At 51.3% G+C, this 18,647-nt stretch overlaps 1 protein-coding gene across 1 annotated transcript in view; it reads right to left on the bottom strand.

The window, feature by feature from the left end:
- The window catches only part of LOC139240586 (synaptonemal complex central element protein 1-like), a 49,998-nt gene that overhangs the window by 7,257 nt on the left and 24,094 nt on the right, over positions 1–18,647 (bottom strand). Inside the window, exons 9-11 of the mRNA XM_070869131.1 lie at positions 17,246–17,312; positions 10,736–10,853; positions 5,992–6,087 (exon numbers count right to left, since the gene is read on the bottom strand). Of these exons, the coding sequence (XP_070725232.1) occupies positions 5,992–6,087; positions 10,736–10,853; positions 17,246–17,312 (281 nt within the window). The remainder of the gene's footprint in view (positions 1–5,991; positions 6,088–10,735; positions 10,854–17,245; positions 17,313–18,647) is intronic.

Below are 18,647 nucleotides of genomic sequence, written 5' to 3'. Positions count from 1 at the left end.
GGAGTATTGTGTACAGTTTTGGTCTCCTAACTTGAGGAAGGACATTCTTGCTATTGAGGGAGTGCAGCGAAGGTTCACCAGACTGATTCCCGGGATGGCGGGACTGACCTCTCAAGAAAGACTGGATCAACTGGGCTTATATTCACTGGAGTTCAGAAGAATGAGAGGGGACCTCATAGAAACGTTTAAAATTCTGATGGGTTCAGACAGGTTAGATGCAGGAAGAATGTTCCCAATGTTGGGGAAGTCCAGAACCAGGGGTCACAGTCTAAGGATAAGGGGTAAGCCATTTAGGACCGAGATGAGGAGAAACTTCTTCACCCAGAGAGTGGTGAACCTGTGGAATTCTCTACCACAGAAAGTTGTTGAGGCCAATTCACTAAATATATTCAAAAAGGAGTTAGATGAAGTCCTTACTACTAGGTGGATCAAGGGGTATGGCGAGAAAGCAGGAATGGGGTACTGAAGTTGCATGTTCAGCCATGAACTCATTGAATGGCGGTGCAGGCTCGAAGGGCCGAATGGCCTACTCCTGCACCTATTTTCTATGTTGTCAGCCAAAAGGGACGTTCGGGGTTTGTGATCTGTCTCCAGCTCAAATTTCCTGCCAAACAGGTACTGGTGCATTTTTTTTACAGCATATACACATGCGAGTGCCTCCTTTTCTACCATCCCGTAGCCCCTTTCTGCCCGGGACAGACTTCTGGAGGCATAAGCTACCGCCTGTAATTGACCATTTGCATTCACATGCTGCAACACACACCTGACCCCATAGGATGACGCATCACACGTTAAAACTAGTTTCTTACACGGGTCATATAACGTTAACAATTTGTTAGAGCACGCAATTTGTTATGCTCCATCAAAAGCCCTTTCCTGGCTGTCCCCCCAGACCCAATTGCGACCTTTGCGTAGGAGCACGTGTAGCGGCTCTAACAGCGTGCTCAATTTGGGAAGAAAGTTGCCAAAATAGTTCAGGAGCCCCAGGAACGAACGCAGCTCCGTCGTGTTACGGGGTCTGGGTGCTCTCTGGATCGCTTCCGTTTTGGACGCAGTAGGTCTGATCCCGTCTGCTGCTACCCTCCTCCCCAGGAATTCTACCTCTGAAGCTAAGAAGATGCACTTCGCCTTTTTCAGTCGCAGCCCTAGCCGGTCCAGTCTGCGTAGCACCTCCTCCAGGTTGTGGAGGAGTTCTTCAGTATCGTGACCCGTGATGAGGATGTCGTCCTGAGAAACCACCGTCCTTGGAATCGACTTGAGGAGGCTTTCCATATTTCGCTGAAAGATCGCGGCGGCCGAACGAATCCCGAACGGACATCTGTTGTACTCAAAAAACCCCTTGTGTGTCGTGATGGTGGTCAGCTTCTTCGACTCACTCGCCAGCTCCTGGGTCATGTAAGCTGAGGTCAGGTTCAACTTTGAAAAAAGTTTGCCACCGGATAGCGTCGCAAAGAGGTCCTCCGCTCTCGGTAGCGGGTACTGGTCTTGGAGTGACACCCGATTGATGGTGGCCTTGTAATCGCCACATATCCTGACCGACCCATCCGCCTTGAGCACCGGCACGATCGGGCTCGCCCAGTCACTGAAATCGACTGGCGAGATGATGCCTTCCCTCAGCAGGCGGTCCAATTCGCCTTCTATCTTCTCCCGCATCACGTATGGCACCGCTCTGGCCTTGTGGCGTACTGGCCTGGCGTCCGGGTTTATGTGAACCTGTCCCCATGAAAGTGCCGATGCCGGGTTGAAATAATGAGTCAAATTTGTCCAGGACCTGTGAGCATGATACTCGCTCCACAGAAGAAATTGCATTGACATCGCCCCATTTCCAGTTCATGACAGCAAGCCAACTCCTCCCCAGTAGTGCGGGACCGTCCCCCGGGACAATCCAGAGTGGCAACCTGTTCTCCGAATCTTTGTGGGTCACGACTACCGTGGCGCTGCCTAGCACCGGAATGATCTCTTTTGTATATGTCCGTAGCATTGCGTCAATCGGCAATAATTTTGGCCTCCTGGCCTTGGACACCCACAACCTTTCGAACTGTTTGATACTCATCAGGGACTGGCTGGCCCCCGTGTCTAGCTCCATTAATTCTGGGATGCCATTGAGGAGCACTTCCATCATTATCTGTGGCGTCCTGGTGTATGAACTGTATATGTGCTCCACATGAACTCGCTGAACTTCAGCTTCCATCGATTTCCCCCAGTGTCCATTTGGCCCCGTAGGGCTTACATCGGGCCCGTCCTCCTCGTACATCAACCTGGCTGCAGGCTTCCTGCACATACGCACCAAGTGACCGCTGACGTTGCAGTTTCTGCAGGTATATTGCTGATACCTGCAAGCTCTGGCTGGGTGTTTGCCTCCACACCTCCAGCATGAGCTAGAGGCCCCATTGTTGGAAACAAAGGTCCATTACCAGTCGATCGTCTCTGACTGTCTCTGTAACTGTCCTTAAACGCACCATTAACAGGTGTTGATGGCCCCATTACTGGCCGCATTGTCCATTGCTGAATCGGCGTTCAGCTAGCCATTGTCTCTGTTGAATTCCCCCTTTGGGTTCGACTGCATGCTGGGGCATGTCCGATTGCCCTTGTCTGCCTAGAGAACTGTGTGCCGCGTTAACAATGTTGACTCCCTGGTCGTTTGCTGCGTTTGAGCCAAGATTTTTGCCATAAATCATTCTGGTCTCTTCCTCCCCTGAGATAAATGTCTGGGCTATCAGAGCCGCCGCTTCCAAGGTCAAGTCTTTGGTCTCAATCAGTTCCCTGAAAACCCCAGCGTGCCCGATGCCCTCAATAAAAAGGTCTCGCAGCATCTCCGCTCTGCATGCATCTGGGAACTTACATAGGCTCGCCAGTCGCCGGAGGTCTGCCACGAAGTCTGGAACGCTTTGCCCTTCTCACCGCCGGTGCGTGTAAAACCGGTGTCTCACCATGTGCATGCTGCTCGCCGGTTTAAACTGTTCCCCGATCAACTTACTGAGCTCTTCGAACGTCTTGTCCGCCGGCTTCTCTGGCGCTAGAAGGACCTTCATCAGGGAGTACGTTCTGGATCCACAAACCGTCAGGAGATGGGCCCTGCGTTTGTCGGCCGAATCCTGTCCCAACCATTCCTTAGTGACCAAACTTTGCTGTAGTCTCTCAATAAAGTCGTCCCAATCATCACCAACACAATACCTCTCTTCTGTGCTGCTAGTGGCCATGCTTGTGTGGTTTAAATCCCAGTTTCTCGTCGCCAAAAACAGTATAAATGCACACGAGGCCCATACTTGAGAGAAGGTCACTCTGTGACCAGTTACCTTTATTACCAAGACCTCAAAAGACAGACGGTGGGTGGAGCTTCCCCTTTTATACCGGAGAGTCCAGGTTAGGAGTGTCTCCCACAAGTTCGCCCCCCCTGTGGTCAGTGTTCTCAAGGTTGTACAACTTAGGTCAGCTTATACATGGGTTACAATGACAGTTGAATACATGACAGTCCCCCTCAGAATCTTATCAATTTCAATGAGATCGCCTCTCATTCTTCTAAACTCCAGAGAATATCGGCCCAGTCTGCTCAATCTCTCCTCATAGGACAATCCCCCCATCCCAGCAATCGGTCTGGTGAACCTTCCTTGCACTGTCTCATGGATAAGTACATCCTTCCTTCGGATTTGCTGAGCGTGTTGAATATTTTCTGCATGTTCTTGACAATATTTGCCAGCACTGCTTGAGGCAGCTTGAAATGTTGAGCAAATTATCAACGACTCATCCCGGGCAGTGCAAACACCCGCTGCAAACTGGACCAAAACTGACTCATTTGGCACGACGATTTACCATGCAAAGCAGCTAAGTAACCACCTTTTTATAATGCTGATTTGACGCTTTTAAAGATAGTCCTATTTTGAAGATTGCAGGCGCAGTTAAAAAGTACCAGTACAAGTTAACCCCTTGTGCAGTTTGGCAGGTGAAAACTGAACTGGCGGTCCTGGAAATCGGGTCAGGATCAATTCTAGTCCTCAGTTCGACAATAACTCCCGCGTACATCCCCCAAGAAGTCTCCACAGTTTGGGAGACCCCCCGCCCCGAGTTAGATCGCGGCTGATCTGTATCTTAACTCCGTAGTATCATAGCAATTTACAGCGCGGGAGGAGGCCATTTCGGCCCATCGTGTCCGCGTTGCGCCGGCCGACCAAGAGCCATCCCGGCCTAATCCCACTTTCCCGCTCTGGGTCCGTAGCCCTGTGGGTTACAGCACTTCGAGCACACGTCCAAATGTGGTGAGGGTTTCTGCCTCTACCACCCTTTCAGGCAGTGAGTTCCCCCCCAGACCCCCACCGCCCTCTGGGTGAAGACATTTCCCCTCAAATCCCCTCTAAACCTCCCCACAATGACTTTCAATCTCTGCCCCCTGGTTGTTGACCCCTCTGCCAAGGGAAACAGGTCCGTCCGTCACAGATAGATAGATTTTGTCACAGATAGATAGATTTTTAACCAATAAGGGAATTAAGGGTTACGGGGAGCGGGCGGGTAAGTGGAGCTGAGTCCACGGCCAGATCAGCCATGATCTTGTTGAATGGCGGAGCAGGCTCGAGGGGCTAGATGGCCTACTCCTGTTCCTAATTCTTATGTTCTTATGTATCCGCTCTATCCAGGCCCCTCACACCTCAAGTAAGTCTCCCCTCAGCCTCCTCTGTTCCAAAGAAAACAACCCCAGCCTATCCAATCTTTCCACATCGCTAAAATTCTCCAGTCCCGGCAACATCCCGGTAAATCTCCTCTGTACCCTCTCTAGTGCAACACCCTGGTAAATCTCCTCTGTACCCTCTCCAGTGCAACATCCTGGTAAATTTCCTCTGTACCCTCTCTAGTGCAACATCCTGGTAAATCTCCTCTGTACCCTCTCCAGTGCAACATCCTGATAAATCTCCTCTGTACCCTCTCCAGTGCAACATCCTGGTAAATCTCCTCTGTACCCTCTCCAGTGCAATTACATCTTTCCTGTAATATGGTGACCAGAACTGCACGCAGTACTCCAGCTGTGGCCTAACCAGTGTTTTATACAGTTCAAGCATAACCTCCCTGCTCTTGTATTCTATGCCTCGACTAATAAAGGCAAGTATTTCGTCTGCCTTCTTAACCACCTTATCGACCTGGCTTGCTACCTTCAGGTATCTGTGGACCTGCACTCCAAGGTCCCTTTGTTCCTCTACACTTCTCAGTGTCCGACCATTTAATGTGTATCCATCTACCCACCGTGGTTCTGGATCCCTCAATGCCCTTTCCAACAAGAATCGAACAGCGAATGAGATAAATGACCAACTTAATAAGAAACGGGAGCAGGAGTCAGCCATTCGGCCCCTCGAGCCTGCTCCGCCATTCAAATAAGATCGCGGCTGATCTGATCCTGGTCTCAGCTCCACTTCCCCGCCCACCCCTTGACTCCTTTATCACTCAAAAATATATTCAATGACCCAGCCTCCACAGCTCTCTGGGGCAGAAAATTCCACAGATTCACCAGAAGAAATTCCTCCTCATCTCCATTTTAAATGGGCGACCCTTATTCTGCGACTATATACCCCCTAGTTCTAGATTCCCCCCACGAGGGGGAACATCCTCCTCAGAATCTGATACGTTTCAATAAGATCGCCTCTCATTCTTCTAAACTCCAATGGGTACAGGCCCAACCTGCTCAACCTTTCCTCATAAGACAACCCCTTTATCTCAAGAATCAACCGAGTGAACCTTCTCTGAATTGCCGAAGGGTCTCTTGAGAACATAAGAACATAAGAATTAGGAACAGGAGGAGGCCATCTAGCCCCTCGAGCCTGCTCCGCCATTCAACAAGATCATGGCTGATCTGGCCGTGGACTCAGCTCCACTTACCCGCCCGCTCCCCGAAACCCTTAATTCCCTTATTGGTTAAAAAGCTGCGAAATTCCACCTGACCCAGTCATTCTCGCGATGAGGGATGGTGCTAGTGCAGCGGAGTCGAGCGCTGCAGCCTTCTGGTCTCACCTGCCTGGCTGTGGTGTCTGCTGAGGCCCCGAGAGATGCTGTGCTGCCTCTCTGAGCTGTGCTACCGCATCATTGTTCTCTTCCTCAAACATCTGGCTACAAATCAGAAGACACATAACCTTACTGACGCTTTCATGTCAAATTCTGACTTGCCTTTAGCTTTTTAAACTTATTGTTTCATCCATTTCTCAAAATCTGATTTTTAAAAAAAATCTAGAAACCCATGTGAATGGCTGAGGCCCCACGGTGCAGGCCCCACGGTGCAGGGACAGCCCCGAGGCCCCACAGTGCAGGGGAGGGCCCACAGTGTAGGGGGAGGGCCCAAGGCCCCAGGGTGCAGCGACAGACCCGAGGTCCCACGGTGCAGGGGAAGGGCCCACGGTGCAGGGGGAGGGCTGTGGCCCCATGGTGCAGGGGGTGCACCAGAGGCCGCAGGATGCAGGGGTAGGGCCGAGGCCTCACGGTGCAGGCCCCATGGTGCAGGGGGAGGCCCGAGGCCCCACGGTGCAGGCCCCATGGTGCAGGGGGAGGTCTGAGGCCCCACGGTGCAGAGGGAGGGCCCTGGGCCCAAGGGTGCAGGGGGAGGGCCGTGGCCCCAGTGTGCAGGGGGAGGGCCATGGCCCCAGTGTGCAGGGGGAGGGCCCGAGGCTCCACGGTGCAGGTACAGGCCCCACGGTGCAGGGGGCAGCCCCACCGTGCAAGGGGAAGCCCCAGGCTGCAGGCCCCACGGTGTAGAGAGAAGCCCCACGGTACAGGGGGAGGGCCGAGGCCCCAGGGTGCAGGGGGAGGCCCTCTGGTGCAGGCCCCACGGTGCAGGGGGAGGCCCCACGTTGTAGGCCCCACGGTGCAGGGAGAGGCCCCACGGTGCAGGGGGAGGGCTGTGGCCCCACGGTGCAGGGACACGAGGAGGAAGGCCCGAGCCCCCACTGGTGAAAAGGATAGGAGATATGGTAACGTAACTCTGGAAGTGTCTGAATGAAGCTAAGCTCGAGTTTTGACCACTTTTATAGTAGAGTAGGAAGGGAAGAGGGAGAGAGGTGAGTAAAATGGTAACCTAGTCGGGTTAGCGGAGGGCGATAGAAGCCAATTCAACAAGGAGTCAGTATGGGTGGTAGAGGAGATTGCTGGTAAAGCAAGGGAACAATTCTAAAAACTTCTAAGTGAGAGAGCCAGTTTGTAAACTTTTTAAAGAAACCATTTCTATTGCAACTCAAGCTAAAATAGGAGCAGGAGGAAGCCATTTAACCCCTCGTGCCTGTTCCGCCATTCAATGTGACCATGGCTGATCTGTGACTTAAGATCCTGCAAATCCCCCGGGAGGACAGACGCACCAACGTTAGCGTCCTCGACCAGGCCCAACATCCCCAGCATCGAAGCACTGACCACACTCGACTAGCTCTGCTGGGCAGGGCCACATTGTCCGCATGTCCCCCCCGACACAAGACTCCCAAAGCGAGCGCTCTACTCGGAACTCCTTCACGGGCAAACGAGCCAAAGGTGGGCAGAGGAAACGTTACAAGGGACCACCCTCAAAGCCTCCCCTGATAAAGTGCAACATCCCCACCGACACCTGGGAGTCCCTGGGCCCAAAGACCAGTCCGCCCTAAGTGGAGGGAGTGCATCCGGGAGGGGCGCTGAGCCCCTCGAGTCTCGTCGCCGAGAGCGTGCAGAAACCAAGCGCAGGCAGCGGAAGGAGCGTGCGGCAAACCTGTCCCACCCTCCCCTTCCCTCAACCACTGTCTGTCCCACCTGTGACAGGGACTGTGGCTCTCGTATTGGACTGTTCAGCCACCCAAGGACTCATGTTAAGAGTGGAAGCAAGTCTTCCTCGGTTCCGAGGGACTGCCGATGATGACGATGATGATGATGATGGCTGATCTGTGACCTAACTCCATCCACCCATCTTTCCCCCACATCCCTCAATCCCTTTCGGGGAACAAAAATCTACCCCTCTCGATTTAAAATGAACAATTGACCCCCCCGTCATCGATTGCCCTTTGCGGGAGAGACCGGGCCAAGAGAGAGTGCCGGGTTGCAAGACAGCCGCCTGGTCGAGGCGAGGGCCGCCATTGTTGGGCCGACTGAAGAGTCGGTGGGCAAAGTAAAATGGCGGCCCGGGACGCACATGGCCTCCCCTTTGCGGGCAGATGTCCGCGCTCCACGAAGCTGGGGTTGATATCGGGCCGCGGGGCAATTTCCAAGTTAGGGAGACAAAGGAACACAGAAAATAGGAGCAGGAGTCGGCCATTCGGCCCCTCGAGCCTGCACCATTCAATATGATCCTGGCTGATCCTCTCTAACACCATATTCCCGCTTTCTCCCCATACCCCTTGATGCCTTTTGTGTTGCGAAATCTATCTATCTCCCTCTTAAATATATTCAGTGACTTGGCCTCCACAGCCTTCTGTGGGAGAGAATTCCACAGGTTCACCTCCCTCGGAGTGAAAACATTTCTCCTCATCTCGCTCCTAAATTCCCTACCCCGTATCCTGAGACTGTGTGAGCCCTTGTTCTAGACTTCCCAGCCCCGGGGGGAAACATCCTCCCCGCATCCAGTCTGTCCAACCCCGTCAGAATTGTATACCTTTCAATGAGATCCCCTAAATTCTAGTGAATACGGGCCCAGTCGACCCAATCTCTCCTCATACGACAGTCCTGCCACCCCAGGAAAGAGGTCGGCATGCACGCTGATGACGTCATCGCCTTTGGCGAGCTGTCCTGGGTCGCTAATCGCGGTGCTACCCCCAAAAATCTCCGGCACTTTCGCCCGAGGCGCCAACGCTGCCCCCCTGCCCCACCCCCGCCCCCCGCCAGCGAGAAGGCAACGTCGGCCCCACCATCTGCGAACGGATCGCACGGGAGCCTGTTCCTTCGAATGTCACTGCAGGCCGCTATTTGATCAGAGCTGAACATGCCGACTCCTGCCGGGATGCGGCTCCACGAAGGTTTGCAGTCGGGTCGCTGTTCGGTCATGGGGGGCTTCACAGCTCGGCCCAAAGATTCACCCCCCTCTGAGTGAAGAAATTCCTCCTCGCCTCAGTCCGAAATGGCCGACCCCCTTATCCTGAGACTGTGGGACCCCTGGTTCTAGACTCCCCAGCCCCGGGGGGGAAACACCCTCCCTGCATCTACCCGGTCAATCCCTCTCAGAATGTTTCAATGAGATCACCTCCCATTCTTCTAAACTCCAGAGAATATCGGCCCAGTCTGCTCAATCTCTCCTCATCGGACAATCCCCCCCATCCCAGGAATCAGTCTGGTGAACCTTCGCTGCACTCCCTCTATGGCCAGTGTATCCTTCCTTAGGTAGGGAGACCAAGGGGGGCCGAAAGTGCCCCTTTCTATCGGGCCTCTGGCCACCTGAAAGCTGCGGTCACGGGTCGGTGCGCACCGCCGGCCGAGTTTCCGCGGAGGGGCCGCCATTTTGAAAGTTGCCCTTTCTCGGGTTTGGAGCGGTGTCCGGGACCGCTCCGCCTGTTTTCCCGCCACCGCCTGCCCGCGCCGACCACCCATCAACTGGCGGGGACCCCTTGCCCGAAATCGCCCCGCGGGGAACGAACGGCCCCACGCGCGGTCGGTGCCACTGACAGCTTTTTACCGGGTCGTCATCATCGGCGGTCCCTCGAAGCGAGGATGACTTGCTTCCACGCCAAAAAGGGATGAGTTCGGTCATGTATGCACATGCTGTTTGTAGCCACCAGATGGCGTCATTGCTGGAGGCCACTGTGCAGCACGCACATGGTGCTGCTCTGGTATAATAGGCCAGCCATTTTGTGAGTCAGGCACTTTGGTCCAGAATAAAGGTTGTACCTTGCTTAGTTAAACAGTACTCAGTTAAACAGTTTAGAAGGATGAGAGGGGATCTCATAGAAACATATAAAATTCTGATGGGTTTAGACAGGTTAGATGCAAGAATGTTCCCGATGTTGGGGAAGTCCAGAACCAGGGGTCACAGTCTAAGGATAAGGGGTAAGCCATTTAGGACCGAGATGAGGAGAAACTTCTTCACCCAGAGAGTTGTGAACCTGTGGAATTCTCTACCACAGAGAGTTGTTGGGGCCAGTTCGTTAGATATATTCAAAAGGGAGTTAGATGTGGCCCTTACGGCTAAAGGGATCAAGGGGTATGGAGAGAAAGCAGGAATGGGGTACTGAGGGAATGATCAGCCATGATCATATTGAATGGCGGTGCAGGCTCGAAGGGCTGAATGACCTACTCCTGCTCCTATTTTCTATGTGTCTTTCTTTGTTATTCAGTTTGTGCCTTTATTGCATACATAACAAGTTCCCAGGTGTTTCAATGAAGGACTTAATATTCCAGATCCCGAACTACATCCTGAAGGGTGGAAGATGCCTGTGGGTGGATTGTTTTAACGTGGGGTGGCCGTTGCACACCAGCCACCACACGGGGCTCGACAGAGTGAGGTCTTGGTCCAGGGGCAAGGGTTAACCAGGACGCCTGGAGACCAGCTCTGCTGCACAGACCCAGTGCGCACAACATATCGCACAGTGTGGGCGCTGGGCCCGTGCTGCCCCTGGGCCCTTGGCTCTTCTGGGCCCCGAACTCGCGTCTCTCCTGGGCCCTTTGCTGGGTAGAACGTGGGAGGCCGGCCGGGAGTGAGTTGAAATGGTCATGTCGAGAGACAGCAAAGACAGGGATGATGGTTTCGGCAGCAGATGTGCTGAGGCAAGGGGCGGAGACGGGATGATGGTACGGAGGTGGGAATGGGCGGTTTTGTACATACTGGGTGAGTTTCGCCTCTTTGCTTTGCAGGAAGATAACCTCTTCAGAGGCAGCCCCGCGCTGTTGGAGAGAGTTCAGCTCCTTATCCAGGGTGCACAATTTCTCCTTCACCACGTGCTCTGTTTCAAAGAAAAACACATAATAATGAGGGACCTGCAAGTATATCGTCCCTTACCCCTCACACATCATGTGCGCTGTGCACACAATCCGTTATTATTAAATCCCAGTCACGGTTGTCATGCTCACAGATGTTCGTTTGTGCACAGCAAGGTGCCACGAACACGGCGATTAATTGCCCGTTAATATCTACAGGACACAAGTCAGGAGTGTGAGGGAACACTCCCCACTTGCCTGGGTGAGTTGCAGCTCCAACAACACTCGAGAAGCTCGACACCATCCAGGACAAAGCAGCCCCGCTCGATGAGCCATGCTTCCCACCACCTCCAACACTCACTCCCTCCACCACCGGCGCACCGTGGCTGCAGTGTGCACTGTCTACACGATGCACCGCGGCAACTTGCCAAGGCTTCTTCGGCAGCACCTCCCAAACCCGCGACCTCTACCCGCCTAGAAGGTCAAGGGCAGCAGGTCCATGGGAACACCACCACCTCCACGTTCCCCTCCCAGTCACACGCCATCCCGACTTGGAAATATATCGGCCGTTCCTTCATCGTCGCTGGCTCACAATCCTGGAACTCCCTCCCTAACAGCACTGTGGGAGCACCTTCACCACACGGACTGCAGCGGTTCAAGAAGGAGGCTCACCACCTCCTTCTCAAGGGGCAATTAGGGATGGGCAATAAATGCCGGCCTTGCCAGTGACAACCACATCCCAGGAATGAATTTTAAAAAAATATTGGTAAAGTATTTGCCACGTCGGTTCTTTGAGAATGAGAAAGGACTAATTAGCAATCTTGTTGTGCGAGGCCCCTTGGGGAAGAGTGACCATAATATGGTAGAATTCTTTATTAAGATGGAGCGTGACACAGTTAATTCAGAAACTAGGGTCCTGAACTTAAGGAAAGGTAACTTCGATGGTTTGAGGCGTGAATTGGCTAGAATAGACTGGCGAATGATACTTAAAGGGTTGACAGTGGATAGGCAATGGCAAACATTTAAAGATCACATGGATGAACTTCAACAATTATACATCCCTGTCTGGTGTGAAAATAAAACGGGGAAAGTGGCTCAACCGTGGCTAACAAGGGAAATTAAGGATAGTGTTAAATCCAAGGAAGAGGTATATAAAGTGGCCAGAAAAAGCAGCAAACCTGAGGACTGGGAGAATTTTATAATTCAGCAGAGGAGTTTAATCAGGAGGGAGAAAATAGAGTATGAGAGGAAGCTTGCTGGGAACATAAAAACTGACTGCAAAAGCTTCTATAGATATGTGAAGAGAAAAGGATTAGTGAAGACAAATGTAGTATTATATATGTGGACTTATATTTACTCTGTACAGCCACCAGAGGGCTCATCCCCTGGAATCCCAAGGGATTATGGGATCCCTTGGGGGCACAGGTATTTAAGGAGGTTTCACAGGTTGGAGAGGCACTCTGGAGACCTACAATAAAAGACTACGGTCACACTTTACTTTGAGCTCACAGTGTTCAGTCTGACTCTTTCTCCATACACAACAACTGGCGATGAGATACAGATAGCGAACCCAAAGATGCAGAGCACAGTGAGCATCCTGGAGAAATTCTCAGAGGGAGATAAGAACATAAGAATTAGGAACAGGAGTAGGCCATCTAGCCCCTCGAGCCTGCTCCGCCATTCAATAAGATCATGGCTGATCTGGTCGTGGACTCAACTCCACTTACCCGCCCTCTCCCCGTAACCCTTAATTCCCTTATTGCTTAAAAATCTATCTATCTTTGACTTGAAAACATTCAATGAGCCAGCCTCAACTGCTTCCTTGGGCAGAGAATTCCACAGATTCACAACCCTCTGGGAGAAGAAATTCCTTCTCAACTTGGTTTTAAATTGGCTCCTCCGTATTTTGAGGCTGTGCCCCCTAGTTCTAGTCTCCCCTACCAGTGGAAACAACCTCTCTGCCTCTATCTTGTCTATCCCTTTCATTATTTTAAATGTTTCTATTAGATCACCCCTCATCCTTCTGAACTCCAAGGAGTAAAGACCCAGTCTACTCAATCTATCATCATAAGGTAACCCCCTCATTTCTGGAATCAGCCGAGTGAATCGTCTCTGTACCCCTTCCAAAGCTAGTATATCCTTCCTTAAGTAAGGTGACCAAAACTGCACGCAGTACTCCAGGTGCGGCCTCACCAATACCCTGTACAGTTGCAGCAACACCTCCCTGCTTTTGTACTCCATCCCTCTCGCAATGAAGGCCAACATTCCATTCGCCTTCCTGATTACCTGCTGCACCTGCAAACTAACTTTTTGGGATTTATGCACAAGGGCCCCCAGGTCCCTCTGCACCGCAGCATGTTGTAATTTCTCCCCATTCAAATAATATTCCCTTTTACTGTTTTTTTTTCCCAAGGTGGATGACCTCACACTTTCCGACATTGTTTTCCATCTGCCAAACCTTAGCACATTCACTTAACCTATCCAAATCTCCTTGTAGCCTCTCTGAGTCCTCTACACAACCCGCTTTCCCACTAATCTTAGTGTCACCTGCAAATTTTGTTGCACTACACTCTGTCCCCTCCTCTAGGTCATCTATGTATATTGTAAACAGTTGTGGTCCCAGCACTGATCCCTGTGGCACACCACTAACCACCGATTTCCAACCCGAAAAGGACCCATTTATCCCGACTCTCTGCTTTCTGTTCGCCAGCCAATTCTCTATCCATGCTAATACATTTCCTCTGACTCCGCGTACCTTTATCTTCTGCAGTAACCTTTTGTGTGGCACCTTATCGAATGCCTTTTGGAAATCTAAATACACCACATCCATCGGTACACCTCTATCCACCATGCTCGTTCTATTCTCAAAGAATTCCAGTAAGTTAGTTAAACATGATTTCCCTTTCATGAATCCATGCTGCATCTGCTTGATTGCACTATTCCTATCCAGATGTCCCGCTATTTCTTCCTTAATGATAGTTTCAAGCATTTTCCCCACTACAGATGTTAAACTAACCGGCCTATAGTTACCTGCCTTTTGCCTGCCCCCTTTTTTAAACAGAGGCGTTACATTAGCTGCTCTCCAATCCGCTGGTACCTCCCCAGAGTCCAGAGAATTTTGGTAGATTATAACAAATGCATCTGCTATAACTTCCGCCATCTCTTTTAATACCCTGGGATGCATTTCATCAGGACCAGGGGACTTGTCTACCTTCAATCCCATTAGTCTGTCCAGAACTACTTCCCTAGTGATAGTGATCATCTCAAGGTCCTCCCTTCCCACATTCCTATGACCAGCAATTTTTGGCATGGTTTTTGTGTCTTCCACTGTGAAGACGGAAGCAAAATAATTGTTTAAGGTCTCAGCCATTTCCACATTTCCCATTATTAAATCCCCCTTTTCATCTTCTAAGGGACCAATATTTACTTTAGTCACTCTTTTCCGTTTTATATATCTGTAAAAGCTTTTACTATCTGTTTTTATGTTTTGCGCAAGTTTACCTTCGTAATCTATCTTCCCTTTCTTTATTGCTTTTTTAGTCATTCTTTGCTGTTGCTTAAAATCTTCCCAATCCTCTAGTTTCCCACTAACCTTGGCCACCTTATACGCATTGGTCTTTGATTTGATACTTTCCTTTATTTCCTTGGTTATCCACGGCTGGTTATCTCTTCTCTTGCTGCCCTTCTTTTTCACTGGAATATATTTTTGTTGCGCATTATGAAAGAGCTCCTTAAAAGTCCTCCACTGTTCCTCAATTGTGCCACCGTTTAGTCCTTGTTTCCAGTCTACTTTAGCCAACTCTGCCCTCATCCCACTGTAGTCCCCTTTGTTTAAGCATAGTACTCTCGTTTCTGACACAACTTCCTCATCCTCAATCTGTATTACAAATTCAACCATATTGTGATCACTCGTTCCGAGAGGATCTTTTACGAGGAGATCGTTTATTTTTCCTGTCTCGTTGGGTTGCTCCCTTGTAGGCTCTGTTACATACTGTTCTAAGAAACAATCCCGTATGCATTCTATGAATTCCTCCTCCAGGCTACCCCCTGCGATTTGATTCGACCAATCGATATGTAGGTTAAAATCCCCCATAACTACTGCCGTTCCTTTTTCACATGCCTCCATTATTCCCTTGATTATTGCCCGCCCCACCATGAAGTTATTATTTGGGGGCCTATAAACTACGCCGACCAGTGACTTTTTCCCCTTACTATCTCTAATCTCCACCCACAATGATTCAACATTTTGTTCATTGTAGCCAATATCATCCCTCACAACTGCCCTGATATCATCCCTTATTAACAGAGCTACCCCACCTCCCTTCCCTTCCTGCCTATCTTTCCGAATCGTCAGATACCCCTGTACGTTTAATTCCCAGTCCTGGCCAGCTTGCAACCATGTTTCTGTAATGGCCACCAAATCATACCCATTTGTAATGATTTGTGCCGTCAACTCATTTACTTTATTTCTAATGCTGCGTGCATTTAGGTAGAGTGTTTTCATCCTAGTTTTTAAACCATGATTTTTAGTTTTTACCCCTCCTGCAGCCCTTTTATATTCAGTGCTCCTTTTTGTTTCTTGCCTTTGGTTTCTCTGCCCTCCACTTTTACTCATCTCTTTTCTGTCTTTTGTTTTTGTCTCCTTTTTGTTTCCCTCTGTCTCCCTGTATTGGTTCCCATCCCCCTGCCATATTAGTTTAACTCCTCACCAACAGCACGAGCAAACACTCCCCCGAGGACATTGGTTCCGTTCCTGCCCAGGTGCAGACCGTCCGGTTTGTACTGGTCCCACCTCCCCCAGAACCTGTTCCAATGCCCCACGAATTTGAATCCCTCCCTGCTGCACCACTGCTCAAGCCACGTATTCATCTCTGCTATCCTTGGGATGATTGGGAAACTTTTGTCAAGCGACTCGACCAATACTTTGTGGCCAACGAGCTAAATGGGGAAGAGAGCGCTGCTAAACAAAGGGCGATCCTCCTCACCCTCTGTGGGGCACCAACGTATGGCCTCATGAAGAATCTGCTCACTCCAGCAAAACCCACAGAGAAATCGTACGACGATTTGTGCACACTGGTCCGAGAGCATTTGAACCCGAAGGAAAGCGTTCTGATGGCGAGGTACCGGTTCTACACCTACAAAAGGTCTGAAGGCCAGGAAGTGGCGAGTTATATAACCGAGCTGAGACGTCTTTCAGGACATTGCGAATTTGAAGGACAATTGGAGCACATGCTCAGAGACTTTTTCGTACTTGGCATTGGCCACGAAACCATACTTCGCAAACTTTTGACTGTAAAGACCCCAACCTTGAGTCAGGCCATAGCGATAGCCCAGGCGTCCATCTTATGCAACTATACAGTTACTACACAAAGAGTATATCTATAGTCTGCATATATAACAGATAGTATGCAGGTACAGCAAGTGATCAGGAAGGCCAATGGGATCTTGGCCTTTATTGCAAAGGGAATGGAGTATAAAAGCAGGGAAGTCTTGCTACAGTTATACAGGGTATTGGTGAGGCCACACCTGGAGTACTGCGTGCAGTTTTGGTTTCCATATTTACGAAAGGATATACTTGCTTTGGAGGCAGTTCAGAGAAGGTTCACTCGGTTGATTCCGGAGATGAGGGGGTTGACTTATGAGGAAAGGTTGAGTAGGTTGGGCCTCTACTCATTGGAATTCAGAAGAATGAGAGGTGATCTTATCGAAACATATAAGATTATGAGGGGGCTCGACAAGGTGGATGCAGAGAGGATGTTTCCACTGATGGGGGAGACTAGAACTAGAGGGCACGATCTTAGAATAAGGGGCCGCCCATTTAAAACTGAGATGAGGAGGAATTTCTTCTCTCAGAGGGTTGTAAATCTGTGGAACTCGCTGCCTCAGAGAGCTGTGGAAGCTGGGACATTGAATATATTTAAGACGGAAATAGACCGTTTCTTGAACGATAAGGGGATAAGGGGGCGGGCCGGGGAGTGGAGCTGAGTCCATGATCGGATCAGCAATGATCGTATTAAATGGCGGAGCAGGCTCGAGGGGCCGAATGGCCAACTCCTGCTCCTATTTCTTGCAGTGTAGACTGGCCCGTGCTGCCAGGAACATCGGAACAGGAGTAGGTCATTTAACCCCTCGAGCCTGTTCCGCCATTCAGTGAGATCTTGGCTGATCTCCCGACCTCTGTTCTCTTTGGACGCTGTCACTGGGCTGTCGGTTTAACGTTGCATCCACACAGCTGGGGCTGAGGGAGGAGCCACAGGCAGGTAATGGCAGCAAGTCCAGGGTCTGGGGGTGATGGCCTCGAGGAGTGGGGCTCGGGGAGGGTCGGGGGCTAGCAGGGGTTGAAAAGGTGATAGTTTTTGCAAATCCTGAGTGTTATTTAATGCGCAGGGATATTGCGAACCGGGCTGGGGTGGATTACCTTCAGTCAGAAGCTGTTGTTTGGTGTTTTCGATGGTGCGTATTTCAAGTTCAAGTCTGACGGGGGTCTGATGGAACAGAACAGAGAATGAGGTCAGGGATAATACAAACAGCAAAATGCTGGAAATCTCAGCGGGTCAGGCAGCATCTGTGGAGAGAGAAACAGAGTTAACGTTTTGGGTTCATGACCCTTTGTCAGAAGAGAACGGGGATTATGGACTAAAGCTGAGCATCGGCAATTATGTGCGAGCGAACCTGTCCAAGGGGGAGAAATATGAGCTCTTGAGTTTCTGTAACCTTCCTTGGATGTATTCTTCAATATCTTGTTAGAGTGTGTGTACATGTTGTAGGCGTATATGTGTCATCTGTGGTTCAGTGGGCAGCACTCCCGCACTGAGTCAGAAGGTTGCGGGTTCAAGTCCCACTCCAGAGACTTGAGCACAAAAATCTAGGCTGACACTCCCAGTGCAGTGCTGAGGGATGGCTCAAAGACATGGACCATGTACAGCAGACACCTCAAGTCGCTGGAGAAATACCACCAGCGCTGTCTCCGCAAGATCCTGCAAATCCCCCGGGAGGACAGACGCACCAATGTTAGTGTCCTCGACCAGGCCAACATCCCCAGCATCGAAGCACTGACCACACTCGACCAGCTCCGCTGGGCTGGCCACATTGTCCGCATGCCCCCCCGACACGAGACTCCCAAAGCAAGCGCTCTACTCGGAACTCCTTCACGGCAAGTGAGCCAAAGGTGGGCAGAGGAAACGTTACAAGGGACCACCCTCAAAGCCTCCCTGATAAAGTGCAACATCCCCACCGACACCTGGGAGTCCCTGGCCAAAGACCAGTCCGCCCTAAGTGCAGGAAGCGCATCCGAGAGGGCGCTGAGCACCTCGAGTCTCGTCGCCGAGAGCGTGCAGAAACCAAGCGCAGGCAGCGGAAGGAGCGTGCGGCAAACCTGTCCCACCCTCCCCTTCCCTCAACCACTGTCTGTCCCACCTGTGACAGGGACTGTGGCTCCTGTATTGGACTGTTCAGCCACCTAAGGACTCATTTTAAGAGTGGAAGCAAGTCTTCCTCGATTCCGAGGGACTGCCGATGATGATGATGAGTGCTGAGGTAGCGCCGCACCGTTGGAGGGGCAGTAATGAGGGAGTGCGCATTATCGGAGGGGCAGTACTGAGGGAGCGCCGCACTGTCGGAGGGGCAGTACTGAGGGAGCGCCGCACTGTCGGAGGGAATGCCGCACTGTCGGAGGGGCAGTAGTGAGGGAGCACCGCACTGTCGGAGGGGCAGTACTGAGGGAGAGCTGCACTGTCGGAGGGGCAGTACTGAGGGAGAGCCGCACTGTCGGAGGGACGGTACTGAGGGAGCGCCGCACTGTCGGAGGGGCAGTACTGAGG

This window comes from Pristiophorus japonicus, chromosome 32, assembly GCF_044704955.1.
Source record: "Pristiophorus japonicus isolate sPriJap1 chromosome 32, sPriJap1.hap1, whole genome shotgun sequence".
NCBI classification, from domain to species: Eukaryota; Metazoa; Chordata; class Chondrichthyes; family Pristiophoridae; genus Pristiophorus; species Pristiophorus japonicus.
The sequence above is the reverse complement of the archived record's forward strand: the minus strand, read 5'-3'. Positions and strand labels throughout refer to the sequence as shown.